The 15742-nt window shown below is 43.4% G+C and overlaps 1 protein-coding gene across 1 annotated transcript in view; it reads left to right on the top strand.

Moving 5' to 3' along the window:
- Positions 1–15742, top strand: part of NDUFS1 (NADH:ubiquinone oxidoreductase core subunit S1) — a 1309138-nt gene that overhangs the window by 469596 nt on the left and 823800 nt on the right. Inside the window, exon 9 of the mRNA XM_044075860.1 lies at positions 2640–2774. Within this exon, the coding sequence (XP_043931795.1) occupies positions 2640–2774 (135 nt within the window). The remainder of the gene's footprint in view (positions 1–2639; positions 2775–15742) is intronic.

Raw genomic sequence — 15742 nt, 5'->3', positions numbered from 1 at the left:
ATTACAGAGTTCTGGATTCTCACAAATACCTGTAGAGAAATCCTGCTGCAGACCCAGAGGTCATTACACAGGGGCCTAAAGGAGCTAAGACTAGTTCTGCCAAGATTCCTGTTCCTTCTGGCAAGGATTCCAGAACTCTGTGGATAGATGGGGTAAAAAAGAAGTATACACCCCTGCAACCTTAGCTATCAGAGCACTCATCTTCCAGTTCCATATGTTAAAATATCAACAACACACTTTAGAACTATCAAAACAAAAGATTTCAACCTTTCCTGACTGTGCCAATTCGAAAGAGTTAGCAGATTTACTGCACTTTACTTGTCAAGTGGCCAAACACTCATTACACTGTGGATGTGACACCTTAGAAGCAGCAGTGTCCGGATCTGTTATTAGGAGACATGCATGGTTGAAGGAACGCCTGATATGTCAAGTCTAAATTAATTGACACACCCCTGGATAAGGACTACTTGTTTGGAGTAAAAGCAGAAGAGGTGCTTAAAAAGATGGAAGACAAAGCAAAATCCATGCAAACAGTAAAATATTTCTTTCAGGTTCAGCAGGAACTTCCTCTAAGCACTGGTCCTTCCCTGCACCTAGGAGACCGGGCCAAGGTAAGCCCCGCAGGAACAGACCATCCAGGCCCTTATCCCAAGGGCACCAGAGAACCAAACAGTGGATCACTTCCGCCCCAGAGGCAGGGAGTTCTAAGCCACCCTTCTCAAGAGTTATCAACCAACTCTGATATTAGTAAAGATATGGATCAGGACTTCACTTACTCCACTCAGCTGTACTTGCACTGCAGATACAATACACTGAGGGAAAAATGTCTTTTGTTTCTTCCTCTGGAATCTCTCAAGTTTAATGAAGGATGTTCTAAATGAAGGTCTGAAGAAGTCTGCAGTTTTTGTAAAAGGTACCCTGATTTATTGAACATTGATGAACGTAAGCTGACAGCTGTTCTTTCACTTTTCTAGGCTTTAGAAGATGCCTTTGACTTGGCTTCACTGAAGCCAGATTCCTAACTCCCAGCACGTAGAAAACCAGGTGGATTTTACCAGGTGGAGTGGAAAGCTGAATACTTGCATGCAAACTCCTTTTTTGATGATCCAGTTATTTTCCTAGATACTATCAGATCCTCAAGCCTTGCAGAAACTAATAATTCCATACCAGATTATAAGGTAAGCAGAGTGCATTACATGTTTTGTGCAAAAGCATGTGCCTGGCCACTCTCTGCCTTTGGGACTTTATTTGCCAGATGCACATGTTGACATGTTGCAGCACTAAGATAATGTCTTCTTACAGAATTAAAGATTTCAGAGACCATCATTGGTAATACCCTAAGACAGACCCTACTAACGCATGTGAAGACTTCTTTAAAGATAAAGAAATACACCAGTAAGTGTGACTGATGCCACTGATGCTTCTACCAGGTCACCTACTTCCCATCCATCCCAAGAAGTATTTGTGTGCAAAATGCTGGATCCGTTATTTCACTCCCTATTCATAAACTCATTAGGAATTTCCTAATATTTTTAATGGGAAGCAGTCATTGCCTGGTTTAGGCAGAAGAGTCTTTGAGAAAAGTTGTTATAGAGGATGTAGAGCCAGAACATGCAATAGGGGAGAGGTAAGGGTAGTGCACCCCTCCTTGTTAAAACAGTGCCTCCCTTAATGTTGACTAGTCTCAGTTTCAAGACAATGCTTCCCTTAAGTTTGACTGTCTCAACCTTTCTCCTGAAACTTTCTTTATCCCTCCAGTCTTTTCTAGTTACAAGTAAAGTGCAGTGATGAAGAAAGGTGTGAAAAAACAGTGGTTGGCCCTGACCACAGACTCTTGGGTGAGGGAGGTGATTTTTTTCAGGGTTCAGGATGGAATTTGAGTTTCCATCCTTTGTGGCAATACTTCTATTACATCAGACTAGATCTCCTTGGCAAGCCCAGTACTAAAAAAGCTGCTGGCATCATCTGCTATAAAAGTAGTACCTCCAAGAGAATAGTGAGTTTTTTTTTCTACACTGGTTATGGTTGCAAGAAAAGATGTGCTGTAAAGAATTATCCTGCAAGTATCAAAAAGGAACATACTCTTTAGACGTAAGAAAGTTGAGAATTCTGACTATGCATGCCCAACTTCATTTACATCAGTTGCTCTCATTTTTCCTGTTAGATTTGACTAGAACTGTCTTCTATTTCTGACTACAGAATCCACAAGAAGTTCATATTTTTTCAGATTGGTAGCATTACTACTTTACCTCCTTGCCCTTCAGAACATGCATTCTTTCATTGCATTCAGTAGATGCATTTGGTCATCTCAGGCTCAGTGTAACTTGTCTGCCCTGCCTGGAATATTGTTTTATCCAAGCCACTTAGTCAAATTGCAGTCATCCCTTATGAAGTATTTAATTTATTTCTAGCAAATTTAATCCAGCCATCCTAGGTAAAGTCACTGAAAAATCATTTGAAGATTTAAAAAAAAAAAAACAAATTTAATACACTTTCCAGAAAGTCTAATGAAAAACTTTTGAAAGCAGAGCATATTAAATAAATTGTTCTTTCAACAGTGGTGCCTGATTTTTGAAATGTTATAACGTGTGTATGGTAGTTTTCAGAAGTTATCTTGCCCTTGCTTTATTAACTTACAGAAAAACTGAATCAGTGGATGTTTTAGATGCTGTTGGCAGTAACATTGTAGTGAGCACTCGGGCAGGAGAAGTAATGAGGATTTTACCAAGAATGCATGAAGAAATCAACGAGGAGTGGATCTCTGACAAAACCAGGTATTTTACCAAGTAGTAAAATGAATTGTTTTTACTTGCAAAAATTGTATGCCACTTGTGTCTGTATATATTTTAAAACTTGTTTAATGTCTACTGTCCTCCAACCAAATTCTGTAGTTTGGCTCAGTTACTATATTTCTACAGTTGTTTACTCTTATTTAAGCTCGTCAGTCTTACTACACTGCTGGGCATATCGTTTACTGTATTTCCACAATTGTTTACTCTTATTTAAGCCTGTCAGGCTTTCTACACTGCTGGGGATATCAGTAATGTTTAACCAGTCGTTATTGTACTGAGTTGTGGCCTTTTAACCTTTGTTAAAGGGCTGAGCACTCAAGTACATGAAGTAGCTGGAGAAGGAGTGGTGGATATTAAATCTTCATCCTCCATAATGAACCAAGCCTCCTTGAATACAACTTTAATCAAACACAGTTACACAATCAGCAGAAATTTCACTTTTAACATTTCACAGATTACATGCACTGCAAATCAAAAATCTAGTAAGCAGACAGTATATTTGTTGACTGGGAAAGTCAAATAGGACAGAGCTTATTTTCAGCAGAGGTCCGGGGATAAATGCTCCAGACACGTCTTTGGAATCGCATTCTCGTTTATCTTTTTTCCATTTTCTTCTTTATCTTTTGCCTGGTAGTTTAATGTTAATTGCAAGCCAGTATCTCTCCAGCCCTTATATTTCATCTTGCCTCCACTTTCCTCTTCAAATTTTGACTACAGCTGTCATTTGTTCAAGAAAGCTAATTTCCCCTAGTAGGCACAATTTCTACTAAGCCATCCATAATTTTCACTGTGTCTAATTTTGATTCTAATCCTGACTTCCACTGTTTGGTTATTGCTTTTTGCCAGTCAACAAAAAACTCAGCAGTGTCTTAATGTATACTGGTTCATCTGAAACCAGTGGCAGCTCAGCCACATCATTTCCTTTTCTAATTTTCCTTTTATTAAAAAAAAAAACACATCTTTATTTAGAATCGTTCCTATCCATCAAGAAACGCAAAGAAATTACAAACTGTGCAATCTCCATGCATGGTATACATTTTCTTTCCTGTGTGACTGATAGAAAATGCCCTCCGATTTTATCCTCCCTTGAAAAAAAAATTCAACACTAAGAACTAATGCAGGTCATTCGACCCAAAACCAATGATTATGTGAATAAACTGGGTGTAGTGCATGTCAATTGTACTAGATAAATTCAGGCAGAATCTTTACTTAACAAAAGTAGTAGAAAAGAAACATAAGTACTTACAGTTACAGAACTTCATCCATATTACAGCTGTTTGAAATAAAATTTGTTTGGTTGTAGTGCTGTTTGTGTTTACTTGCACTTCACTTTCCTTTAATGACCAAACAGAAATCACACCAGCTGCTAGAATTAACAGTACGGACGTATAATAACTAATCGTAACTATAAAGATGAAACTGTGCTCGTACTGAAACAGCCCGTGTATAAAACTTTATTATTTAAAAACTGGTTGGTGCTTTTGCAAATTTATAAAATACATATTTGAAACTGACCAATCAGATTACATCACTATTCAGTCAGTGTTCCATAGCCTTATTTCGCCGAGCAAATCACCCTTAAAGGAGACCCCTCCTAAAAGGAAATGACCGTCTATACAACAGATCACTTTCTGCAAACGCAATGTAAAATTAAAAATCCACAATCTTCTTCGATCCAAGTATATATACATTATAACTTGATAAAGTACATATTTCAAATACTAACGTATAGGTAAAATTCCTATCTATTACATATAAGAAGCGACTATATAACTATGAACATAAAAGTATAACGCAAAATCTTGGTCTATGCACACTTAAATATATAAACAATAAAAATTGGTTTGCAAAAGTAGTTTGGTATTTGGTCTGAAGAAGCAGGTGGTAATTACCCGTGAAAATGCTAACCAGTTTGTTTTTTATACCATGGCCATATTTCAGTACAAGTACGGTTTTATTATCTTTATCGTTACGATGATTTCCTTTAATGACCTTCACTCTTATTTTATTTCTTTCATTTGTACTATAACCTTGAATACTTTAGATAACTCTTTATTTCCACATTCTAGTCATACACTTTGGCTATCAAAAAAAAAACACATTAGAGCTTTCCTTGCTTTAGAAGCTTTCAGCCCAGTATTCCAACTTGGCAGAGACATTTATTTGCTAACAATTCACTAAATATTTATTTTATTTTTATTTGTTAACGGGGTAGGTAGACTGGTCCTGGGATGCTTTTCAGCATTGACCCCAGGCCAGAAGACAAGGCAATATGCAATCACATCAAACAAATGTAATAGGAATGTATATACAATCACATGGTAAATTTTAATCAAAGTCGTATTTAAAGATAATCTAGACTGTGATAAACCTTGTACAGTCATATAATAGGGTAAATACTGTTGTCAACCAAGAAACATTTATAGATTTCGTAAATTCAGTATTAGTCATTGATTAGGAATTATTTTCTTGAATAACCTTTTACTGTTCTGTAAAGGGTAACTTAAGGTTTGTGCAACTAAGGTGTAGAGAAAATTGATCTCACTGATTTTAGGGGTATTTAGCCTGGGTCGTGTTTGCATTTACACTTACTTGTAATGAGATGTTTTTTGAGGTGAATTTTGCAGGTCTTAAGGTCAGATACTGTCCTAATACTGTCTGGAATTGCATTTTGGCAAGCAGGTACAATTTTGCTAAAAGCACTTTCAGTGGTGATTAATTTAAGTGGAGGTCTTGTCAGCTGTATGCCATAATTAGATCTAACTGAACGGGTTACTTCTCAGATTTTGTAGTGTATTCTTAAGTGGTAAACAGTAATTGCCAAAGAAACGTTTGAAAATTAGAGTTCCTAAAAGGAAAATTGATAAGAGGCAACTGGCGACCATTTCGCTCTTTGAAGGTATTTTTTTAGTGGTTTGGGTAATGGAAATGTTTTGGTCTGTGTGCGCACTTACTGTAATCTGTATCTTTTACTTTTTTGCAGCTCGTTTGCTTGCCGACCATCATTTCTCAGGGGGGTAAGAGCCAACACTGGCCCATTATTTCCCTGGTGAGGTTAGAGCAGATTGTGGAGCCTTTGTCCAGGCAAAAGTCAGGGTCTTCTCCCCTTGGCCCGAGAAGCTTCTAACTCTCCTCACCAGTATCCAAAGGAAACTAGCACTCAAAGTATGTGGGGAGGAGCTTGTGACCCTCCCTGTGTGACTGCATCCTGACCCAGTGGACGAGCCACTCTTGTTGGCCCTGGGAGGTGGCACAGGAAAGACTTAACTGTTTTGTCAGAATATTGTGCCTATCCATAGGAAAGCTGCTGCCACTAATAGCACTGTTTTGCTCATTCTTTTTCTGTCAACAAGAAGCAGAAACTAAGCATGTATTTCTCCTCTGATTTCCTTAGGCAAGAGTAGTTTACTGGATCTGGTTAAGGGTTTATTTCAAGCTATTGATCCTTCTTGTGAGGTAGCTTCTCGTAAAAGAAAGAGGAATACTTCCCTTACTGAAGAGACTTGCGATTCTTGAATCTTGACAAGAGGATAAAGGGACAAGTGCGGGGTTTTTCTCCTCAGATTTCTGATTCAGACTTGAAAGAGAGCTCAGTTTCTGATCCTTCCTGTAGGGGTTCTCTTTCTCTTGACACTATTTCTAGAATGTGCCATTGTTTTCAGTGAGAGAACTATGAGGTTTCTCATGTCCCTGAGAAACTACAGTGAGCTGTTACAGAATAGGTTTCCATAACTTGTATCCATTTGTCTGACTGTGTGTGTGTGTGTGTGTGTGTGTGTGTGTGTGTGTGTGTGTGTGTGTGTGTGTGACTGCCTTCCTGCAATTTTCCCAACAGTCAGCCAGCTGCTCCTAAAAAGGCAGCTAGGATATCTTAAGATGTTAAGTTGTCAATCTCGCCTTCATTCTTGCTTGATGGGTTCGGAGCCGATCCTCGGCTCCGACTCGGCACTTGCTAAGCTCGAGAGTCACTTTTACCAGCTCGAGGCAGCCCCATATCCCATGATGCAAGGCGGTAAGTATCCAGATCTCGTTTGCCGCTTCGCTGATGAGGTCCTCCTTTTACCAGCTCCTGGTAAGTGAATTGTTACTTTACTATTTTAGCCCCTTTTTACAAAAAACCTTAAAATTATTAGTTTTAACTTAGTTTAATCCCTTTCTGACAGAAAATTTCCCTGTCTCCTCATAACTTTTAGTCAGACTTTCACCCATCCCCCCCCCCCCCCCCCCTGTTAGGGGGTGTGTGTGTGTGTGTGTGTGTGTGTGTGTGTGTGTGTGTGTGTGTGTCATTGATACCTTTTGGTATATTTAATTTAATTTCTTGGACTGGTGTTGTGTGTGTGTGTGTTTTATCACCATGTCTAAAGAAAGGGTCAGGCTTTAAGAAGTGTGACTCGTGCTGTCAGAAGATGTCTCTGACAGACGGTCACACTTCTTGCCTTTACTGCCTGGGGCCTCTTCACCTGCAGGACTCCTGTGCTATATGTCATTCTTTTAGCCAGAGAGTCCTGCAGGAAAGAAGAAATAAATTGATTTTGAGGGTCCTTCTTAAGCCGGAGGGCTCTCCGGCTAAGTCGGCCCCATCTAAGACTTCTAAGTCTTCCAAGGCCCAGGCTTCTGTGTCCAAGCCTGTGGCCTCTGCTCCGACTCATTCAGAGTCGAGATCGGCTCCGGCTGGAGACGATTCTGGGTTACCTAAACCTTCGGCACCGGTGGCTATCTGTGCCGGCTCCGATCGGTTCCAACCACCATGTGGGCCAGGCATCGGTGTCGGTCTCCGATTGGCTCCGACACCCTTACATTTATGGCCGTATCGGCTCCGGCTGGAGCCGATGCATCGAAGCTACCTGTCGGTGCCGATAAGTTGTCGGCTCCGACAGTTTCAGTGGTTTCATCGGCTACGATGGTTCCTTCGAGGAAGAGGTCTAGGTCCCCTTCCTTGGAGCCGATACTTTCGGCTCCGGCTTCGCCTCTCCTCTCGGAGCGGAGCCATCGGAGCCGATCTTCAAGGTCATCCAGGCTTTCTGACCATGATTTGGAGAGAGTGGTCAGTAGATTACTAAAGTCACAGGCACTGGCTCAAATGCTACATAGCCTGTCTCAGCAGACGACTATTAGTCCACACCCCATTGCAGTTCCTCCTTCGACTCTACCTCAGAGTTTGGAGTTGGAGTCTTCGGGAATAGTTTCTGCTATGGCTGAGGGACAGATACCCCTTCTGCTCCTTCAGCCTCTACTCTTATCTCCTCTTGAGACCTTCCTTAGAGGGATTCGTGGCCGGGCTTCCTGGTCTCCTCCGAGGCGAGTGGCATCGGAGCCTTGTCCGAGCCCGCTCTTCCCCTTGGAGCCTCGGCTTTGGTGAGCTCGGCTCCGACATCTGCCTCGGAGCCCTCCTTTTCGGTGGGTCCTGGAGTTCCTAGTTCTTGAGTGGGTTCTCTCGGACCTTCCTGGGAGGGGGCCTTGAGGTGATGAAGAGTGTGCTGGCCACTGGTCTCAGCCAGCAGTCTGTTCCCTTAGCTCCTCCCTCTATGGTGCCTGTTGACATCTCTGCCACTTCTCTTGCTCCAGGACCCAGAGATCCTCCGCCTCAGGTTTCCCCACTGGGAATATCCCCTCTTCCGAGGATTCTCCTGATTTGTCGGGATCCTCCGAGGAAGAGGACATGTAAGAGGAAACACGTAGACTCCCCCCAGTCTATCACTTCAGATACTGACTTAGATGAGTCAGAGGGATCCCCAAGATCCCCCTCTGAGGATGTCTCCTTCTCAGACATCTTAGAACTCCTTAGACAGAGGGGAAACTGGCCCACCAATAATCCCTCTGAGGATGAGTCAGTATACCTGGATGCGTTTGGATCTCGGCCCTCCACCTCCTGGGTGTCTCCGCCTTCGACCCCTTATGCAGGTTATTGCTCGAAGGCGTGGGCTGCTCCTGACTCTGTAGAGCCTGTCCCTAGGAGGCCTTCTAAATTTATTACTGCCCGTCGGACAAGCAATTCCTTACAAAGGTGTCCCGCTGATGCCATGGTGGTGGCTGCCACCAAAAAGGAACTTGCAGATCCTTCCGTACCTGTCCATCCTCCTAATAAGGACTCTAGGACCATGGATAGATATGGTAGCGGATGTTTTCTTCAACGACCTTTGCTATCGTTCGCTGAACTACCTTTGTCACTTCACCAGACTCCAAAGGGATATCCTTAAGGAGCTAGGTGAAGTTGTGCAGGATCCTACAGCTCGGGGGCTCAGGAAAAAATTGCTTCGCAGCTAGGAACCCTTAACTCCATTGCAAACTCCTCCATGCGGCTGATGTATGCTGCTGATGGAGTAGGGCCGCAGGTACAGGTGTGGCTCTTAGGCGACAAGCCTGGATGCGGCTATGTAATTTTGCATATCCCTTTAAGGCGTCCTTCACAAACTCTCCCTTTGATGGGTCAGCTTTGTTTGGCCCTCAAGTGAAGGAAACGTTGACCAGGTGTGAGCAGGACGGCAAAACTCTTTCTGCCGTGGGAGTCCGTTTTTCCACCCCTTCTAGTCCTTACCCCAAAGGACAGAAGGGTGGCAAAATGTGGTTCCATAAATCCCAAGGAGTCACGCCGGATTCACGTGGTCAGTTTACCCCTAGAGGCAGAGGGGTAACAACAACAGACGCTCTAGAGGCAGAGGGGGTCCACAAAACCAGGGAAACAGAGAGTCTCTCTCTGACAAGCCCTTTCAGCATCCCTGAGATGTTGCCCGGCTGTCCCTCCTTGGAGGCAGTCGGGAAGACTATCGCTGTACCCAGAAGCCTGGCGTTCTCTCACTCAAGACAGATGGGTACAGTCGATCATATCCGAGGGTTACAAAATTCCTTTCGAGGAAAGTCCTTTCTATCCCTCAAATTCCTTCCAGATGTACCACCGGTCTAAGGGAAATTGCAGGGTTAGAAGTCTCAAAACTACTGCAAAAAGAGCCATTCAGCCAGTTACAACAGACCATTCAGAGCCGGAATCTACTCAAGGTTCTTTTGGTCCCCAAAAGACGGGAGACTGGAGACCAATATTGGATCTCAGCAGACTCAACAAGTCTGTGAGGAAGACAAGATTCCGAATGGTCACTCTTCAGTCGATTCTGCCCTTCTTGCAGAAAAACAACTGGATGTGCTCAATAGATCTTCAGGATGCGTACTATCACATAAAAATTCACAGACGCTCCAGGAGATTTCTCCGCCGGCTGGGGTCCAGTCATTTCCAGTTCAGAGCCCTGCCCTTTGGTCTCACCACAGCCCCCAGAGTGTTCACCAAATGCATGGCAGTGGTCACGGCTCACCTGAGACGTCAAGGATTCCAGGTGTTTCCGTATCTCGACGACTGGCTCCTGTCAGCCACCACCAGGCATCAGCTTGTTCAAGCCAGGGATTACACAATAAATCTTTGTTCTCATTTGGGCATCTCGATCAACTTCGAAAAGTCATCCTTATTGCCCTGCCAGTCTATTACTTTCATAGGCGCAAACTTAAACACTGTTCGGATGTCAGCTACCCTTACAGACCAAAGAGTTTCAGACATTCAAAGTCATGTCAGGATCATTCTAGCCAACAAGAAAATACAGACCAGAATGGTTCTGAAGGTGTTAGGCCTCATGGCTGCGGCCATTACTCTTCTTCCCGTGGCTCGCTTCTACATGCGCCTTCTTCAGTGGATGTTGTTCACTCAGTGGTCTTACCAACAACTTCCAATGCGTCACAAAATTCTGGTGACACAGACTTGCAAAAATCATCTTGCTTGGTGGATCACTTCTCCCCAGATTCACCAAGGCAGACACTTTGTACCCCCATCCCCGGTAGCCACTGTCACCACGGATGCCTCCCTGATCGTGTGGGGGGGGCATTATCAGGGCAGGATGGTTCATGGGACGTGGCAACCATTCGAGTACCACCTGCACATAAATGTCCTAGAGATGAGAGCAGTGCTTTTAACGTTGCAAGCCCTCAACGACTTTCTTCCTGTAGGGACAATTGCAGTCCACACAGACAACATGTCTGTAGTCTGGTATATCAACAAACAGGGCGGAACCAAGTCCTACCCCTTGTGTCGAGAAGCGCTCAGACTTTGGCAATGGGCGATCTCCTCTCATCGGTTTCTGGTAGCAACGCACATCCCTGGGAAAACCAACATTTTAGCGGACAGATTGAGCAGAGCTATTCTCATGCCTCACGAGTGGTCTCTCAAGCAATCTATAGTGGAGGAGATTTTTCTGGAATGGGGTCGCCCATGTTGCGATCTTTTTGCTACTCCCCAAAACAGCAAATGCCAAGACTTCTTCTCTCTCTACCCTCTGTCAGGCCATCCCCCCAGAGACGCTCTGACCCAGGATTGGCCCCAGGGACTTCTTTATGGCTTTCCTCCTTTTCCCCTGATCCCTCAAGTTATCCAGAAAGCTACCGTTTTGAGAGCCAAAATGGTTCTCATTGCTCCTTATTGGCCTCGGCAAATTTAGTTTCCGTTCCTCCATCGTCACCTTTTGGTGCAGCCGTGGCATCTGGACCCAGTGCCAGATCTTCTGATTCACCAATCCGGTCAGCTGCACCGGTCTATCCATTCTCTCAACCTCACAGCATGGTTGCTCCACTTCCTTCCTTAGCCAGGCTTCCTTTGATCTCTAACCCTGTTAGAGACATCATAGTAGCTTCTTTGAAATCCTCTACCAGGAGGATTTATACAAGCAAATGGAAACGTTTCTCTTATTGGGCTAAAGCCAAGAATATTGATCCCTTCACTGCCCCAGTTCAGGCAGTTTTGGACTTCTTAGCGGAGATTTTTCATGCAGGCTCCTTTTCTTCCACAGTTAGAGTTCAATTGGCTGCTATCTCGAACTTTCATGTCGGGATCGCAGATCACAATATTATGTCCCATAGGCTTTGTAGAGCCTTCTTGAAAGGAATTTTCCTGCTAAAGCCTCCCAATCAGGAATCCTCCTCCTCAATGGGATCTAAATTTAGTGCTGACATCCTTGATTCTTCCCCCCTTCGAGCCAGCTGTTTCTTGCTCCCTAAAATTTCTTTCTTGGAAAACATTATTCCTAGTAGCTATTACATCGGCTAGGAGGGTGTCTGAACTTCATGCTCTATCGGTTCGACCCCCCTATTTGGTCTTTCACAAAGACAGAGTATCATTGAGAACTAATCCGACCTTTCTGCCTAAGGTCGCCTCAAAGACTAATTTGAATCAATCCATTGATCTCCCTGTATTTTTTCCAAACTATTCAAACAGATCGGAACAAAAACTACATTATCTTGATGTCCACCGCCAACTCAGATATTATTTGGACAGAACTAAACAATTTAGGAAATCCGATCAACTCTTTGTTTCCTATGCGGATAACAAGAAAGGCCTTCCTGTCTCTAAAGTGACCTTATCTAGATGGCTTTCTTCTGTCATCTCTGAAATTTATCTGCTCAGGGGAAAACAGCTGTGCTCAAAACCTAAAGCACATTCAACTAGGAGCTTAGCTACTTCTACAGCCTTTCAAGCTAGACTTCCTTTAGACACTATTTGTGCAGCGCCACTTGGGCCACTCCTCATACTTTTGTTTCCCATTACAAATTGGACTTCGCCTCCAGGGACAGAGCCAGTTTGGCTCTACAGTCCTCAAGAGTCTGTTCCATTGAGCCACCCAGGATAGAGGTGCTAGGGACGGTCCCATCAAGCAAGAATGAAGGCGAGATTGACAACTTAACATTAAGAAGTTATGTACCTACCATAACGTTCCATGTTAGTTGTCTTCTCGCCTTCTTTCTTCATCCTCCCTCCTTCCCCCAGGCCTGGACAGACCTTTTCTACAAGGAATTATTATGCTGAAGACCATTTAGAGCTGGTCCTTCTTCCATCCTGTAGGCTTTCTTTCTTCCTTTGGGAAGTGTTTATGCTTGGTGCTATTGCCCTTTGTCATCAAACGAGATCTGGGTACTTACCGCCTTGCATCATGGGATATGGGGCTGCCTCGAGCTGGTAAAAGTGACTCTCGAGCTTAGCAAGTGCCGAGTCGGAGCCGAGGATCGGCTCCGAACCCATCAAGCAAGAAAGAAGGCGAGAGAAGACAACTAACATGGAACGTTATGGTAGGTACATAACTTCTTATTTTCTTTTCTTTCCTAAGCCTTTTTGTGATAATGCCCAAATTCAAAATTATTTCACTTGGCAACCTTTTTCCTGTTATTCATCAAGTTTCCTGATAACACTGGATTTAAAAGATGCTTATTACCTCCCTGTTCATCCAGATGTCAGGCATAGGTTTAGGTAAGGGTTCTGAGACTCTAGGGGCATAGATGATGACCTTTAGCCAGCCAAGATATGGTAAGGGATCTTATGTATGGTGAGTTGCACTGGGATGAGCTCTACGGTATTAACCGGTTTCACCAACCTAAAGGTATGTTTATAGGGAACATAAATTGAGACACCTACACCTTTACCCCCAGTCTGTGCTGTTATTGGCCTAAATGTAGGGAAGGCACTGTAGACTTGCACTGCAGAAGTACTTTCTACAGCTTTAAACCAGCTTCTCGTAATGGCACAGATGTCTACATTTTCCTGAGTGAGGAGGGCTTGAAGGGTAGGCCCCTAGCATTGAGTAAGTAGCACCTTAAGGTTGCTTGTAGACTTTTTCACTGTGTTGGTAGTTTTGTCTTTTTGGCATTGCCTGAAAGGCTATGGGGGGATGGATAAAGTTTTAGCCAATGTCCAAGAGCCTAGAGGGGACTCTTTGGCAAAGCAACGTGGTATGTTGACAATGTCCTCCCATGCTGACAGATATTCAGTCCCCCTGGAGTGACACCAGAAACTAATCCAATTATTAAAATCAATCATTTTATGTTCATCCTTGCTAAAGGTAGAATGCTGCTCAGTGCAAGACTGGTACCTATCTGTGAAATGCCATTATGTAATTTCATATAGTTCAGAGAGGTATGCGTCTACCCAAGCAGTTTGTGAATCAGCTACTTGATTCTATGTCCATGCCTTTTCCTAACACTGCAGCCTAGAGGCAACTTTTAGAATTAATGCAGGATTTGCTTCTGCTGTGTTGCAATGGCTAATCTCCAACTCATTTTGCAACCAGCCTTTTTTTCTTCACTTCTTAGGGAATTTTCCCAAAGGTAAAGACTACAACAGTGAATGGTTTCTCTCTCTCTCCTTTTCTTGGGTTTTGATGACATTTCGTTATAATCCCCCCATTATTTATCCTGGAAATGGGAGGGCTCCCCAGGTTTGTTCCCGTCATCTTTATATCTATCTCGCTCTCTTTGTCTCTGGAGTCTTCAGACTGGGCACCTTGGGGTGGACAAGCTGATATAGAAGCTATGTGGATCCTCCTCTGGCTTGCCAGGGTAAGAAAGAATTGAAGATGGCATGAGACAGTGAACCTTTTATAATACCATTAATCCTGGTGCTGGAAGCTGTGTTGGCAGAAGCACTGGGGGGGGGTAGCTTTGTAAGACTGCCTCTCCACAGGTTACCTGCATGGCAGGCTTTACCAGAAGTGAATCAGTGACTGCAACAGTGAAACTACTATAACATCTGCGATCATCGGAAGTTCTAACACGAGGACTGTACTTTATCTGGTCCTTGTGTCTCAGGAAGAGCTGTTCATTGCTTTGCGGCCATCTAAGCCAGCAGGAAAGCTCTCTAATATTGCAGCTTTAAATCTCCCAACCTTCAAGCCTATAGAAGATACAAGGTTGAGTGGTACATGTGTTGCTAAAGACACAGCACGAGGTGGTCATACATAGGAAGGTAGAAGAGATGGTCTGTCTGGTGTAGCAGCAGGAATATGGACCTTGTGCGTTTAATAGGGGATTCATGGTGACACAGCGGACAGACGTTTTTCTCACTGCTGCAAGGCTTGCAGTTCTGTCATGGCTTCTGTTCCCTATTTGCATCTTCTTCATTTGCCTCTGTGTTTTATCTAGGTACTCCAGTTTGATTTCATCACAAAAACTTATTTGATTGGCTACATAGAAGTTGTCCAAATGTATGTAAGTTATATTTATCTTTGCTGTTGTGGCCTGGTTTATGACTGAAAAGTGTCAGGGACTGAGCCCGCTTATGCAATTGACAGCGGTTCACCAAGTTTCTCCTCTACATTTGTCAAGTGGAATCTGTTGACTGTTTTTTGCATAGTTACTTCCTGACCTGCCTCCTCTTTCCTCAGTTGTTATGGTTAAATTGGTCCTGAAAAGCCACCTACAGTAGAGGCTGTCAAGGAAGTCCATTCCTGTCCATTGGAGTTTGAAATTTATGCTGGAAAAGCTTCTTTACTGCCTTTGAATTTACCAATTCACATAGCCTCAAATGTCTCTTTGGTAAGACTGTCTTCTCAGCTGATGCCACCTCATCCAGAATATTTCCATAGCTGCAAACTTTGACGTGCAGAGAACCCTACAATATTCCACTAAGACTGATTATTTTCAAGGACTAGTCCTTGTACCCAACATGGTCTCTGACCTCGCCTTTAACCAGTCAACTCTGTTTCACACTAAATCTCAGAACAAATGCAAAAAGATTTAGTGCACTGTGAAAGTCCACAGACGACTTGAATCCCTTCAGAACCAGGGGTGGACTGATGGACTACTTTTAATCTCATTAATCTCAAGCAAACGTGGAAGACTGGTGTCAAAACAGTCTCTCCATTTGACTGGCCAGCAGCTTTACTTAATGGAAAACATGGCTCACCAGGTCATGGTTTAGTGTGCAAGAGCAGCAGTCACCAGTGCAGCATTCTTCAAAAATATCTATCCAGAGTAACAGCTGAGGTTGTCAGCTGGACTTCTAGTCACACCTTTATAAAACAGTGAAAGCTGGATCTGCAGTCTGGAAGCAGAGAAAGTTTTGCAAAGTAGTTCTGAAGGACATGTCATAATTTTTCCTGGTCAGTTTATCCTTTTAGTGGGGTTTTTTTTGTAATTTTGAAAAAATTTTAAGG

The sequence above is a fragment of the Protopterus annectens genome, chromosome 6.part1, assembly GCF_019279795.1.
Source record: "Protopterus annectens isolate FY-2018-M chromosome 6.part1, PAN1.0, whole genome shotgun sequence".
Lineage (NCBI taxonomy): Eukaryota > Metazoa > Chordata > Ceratodontiformes > Protopteridae > Protopterus > Protopterus annectens.
This window is presented reverse-complemented; position numbering and strand designations above follow the sequence as displayed.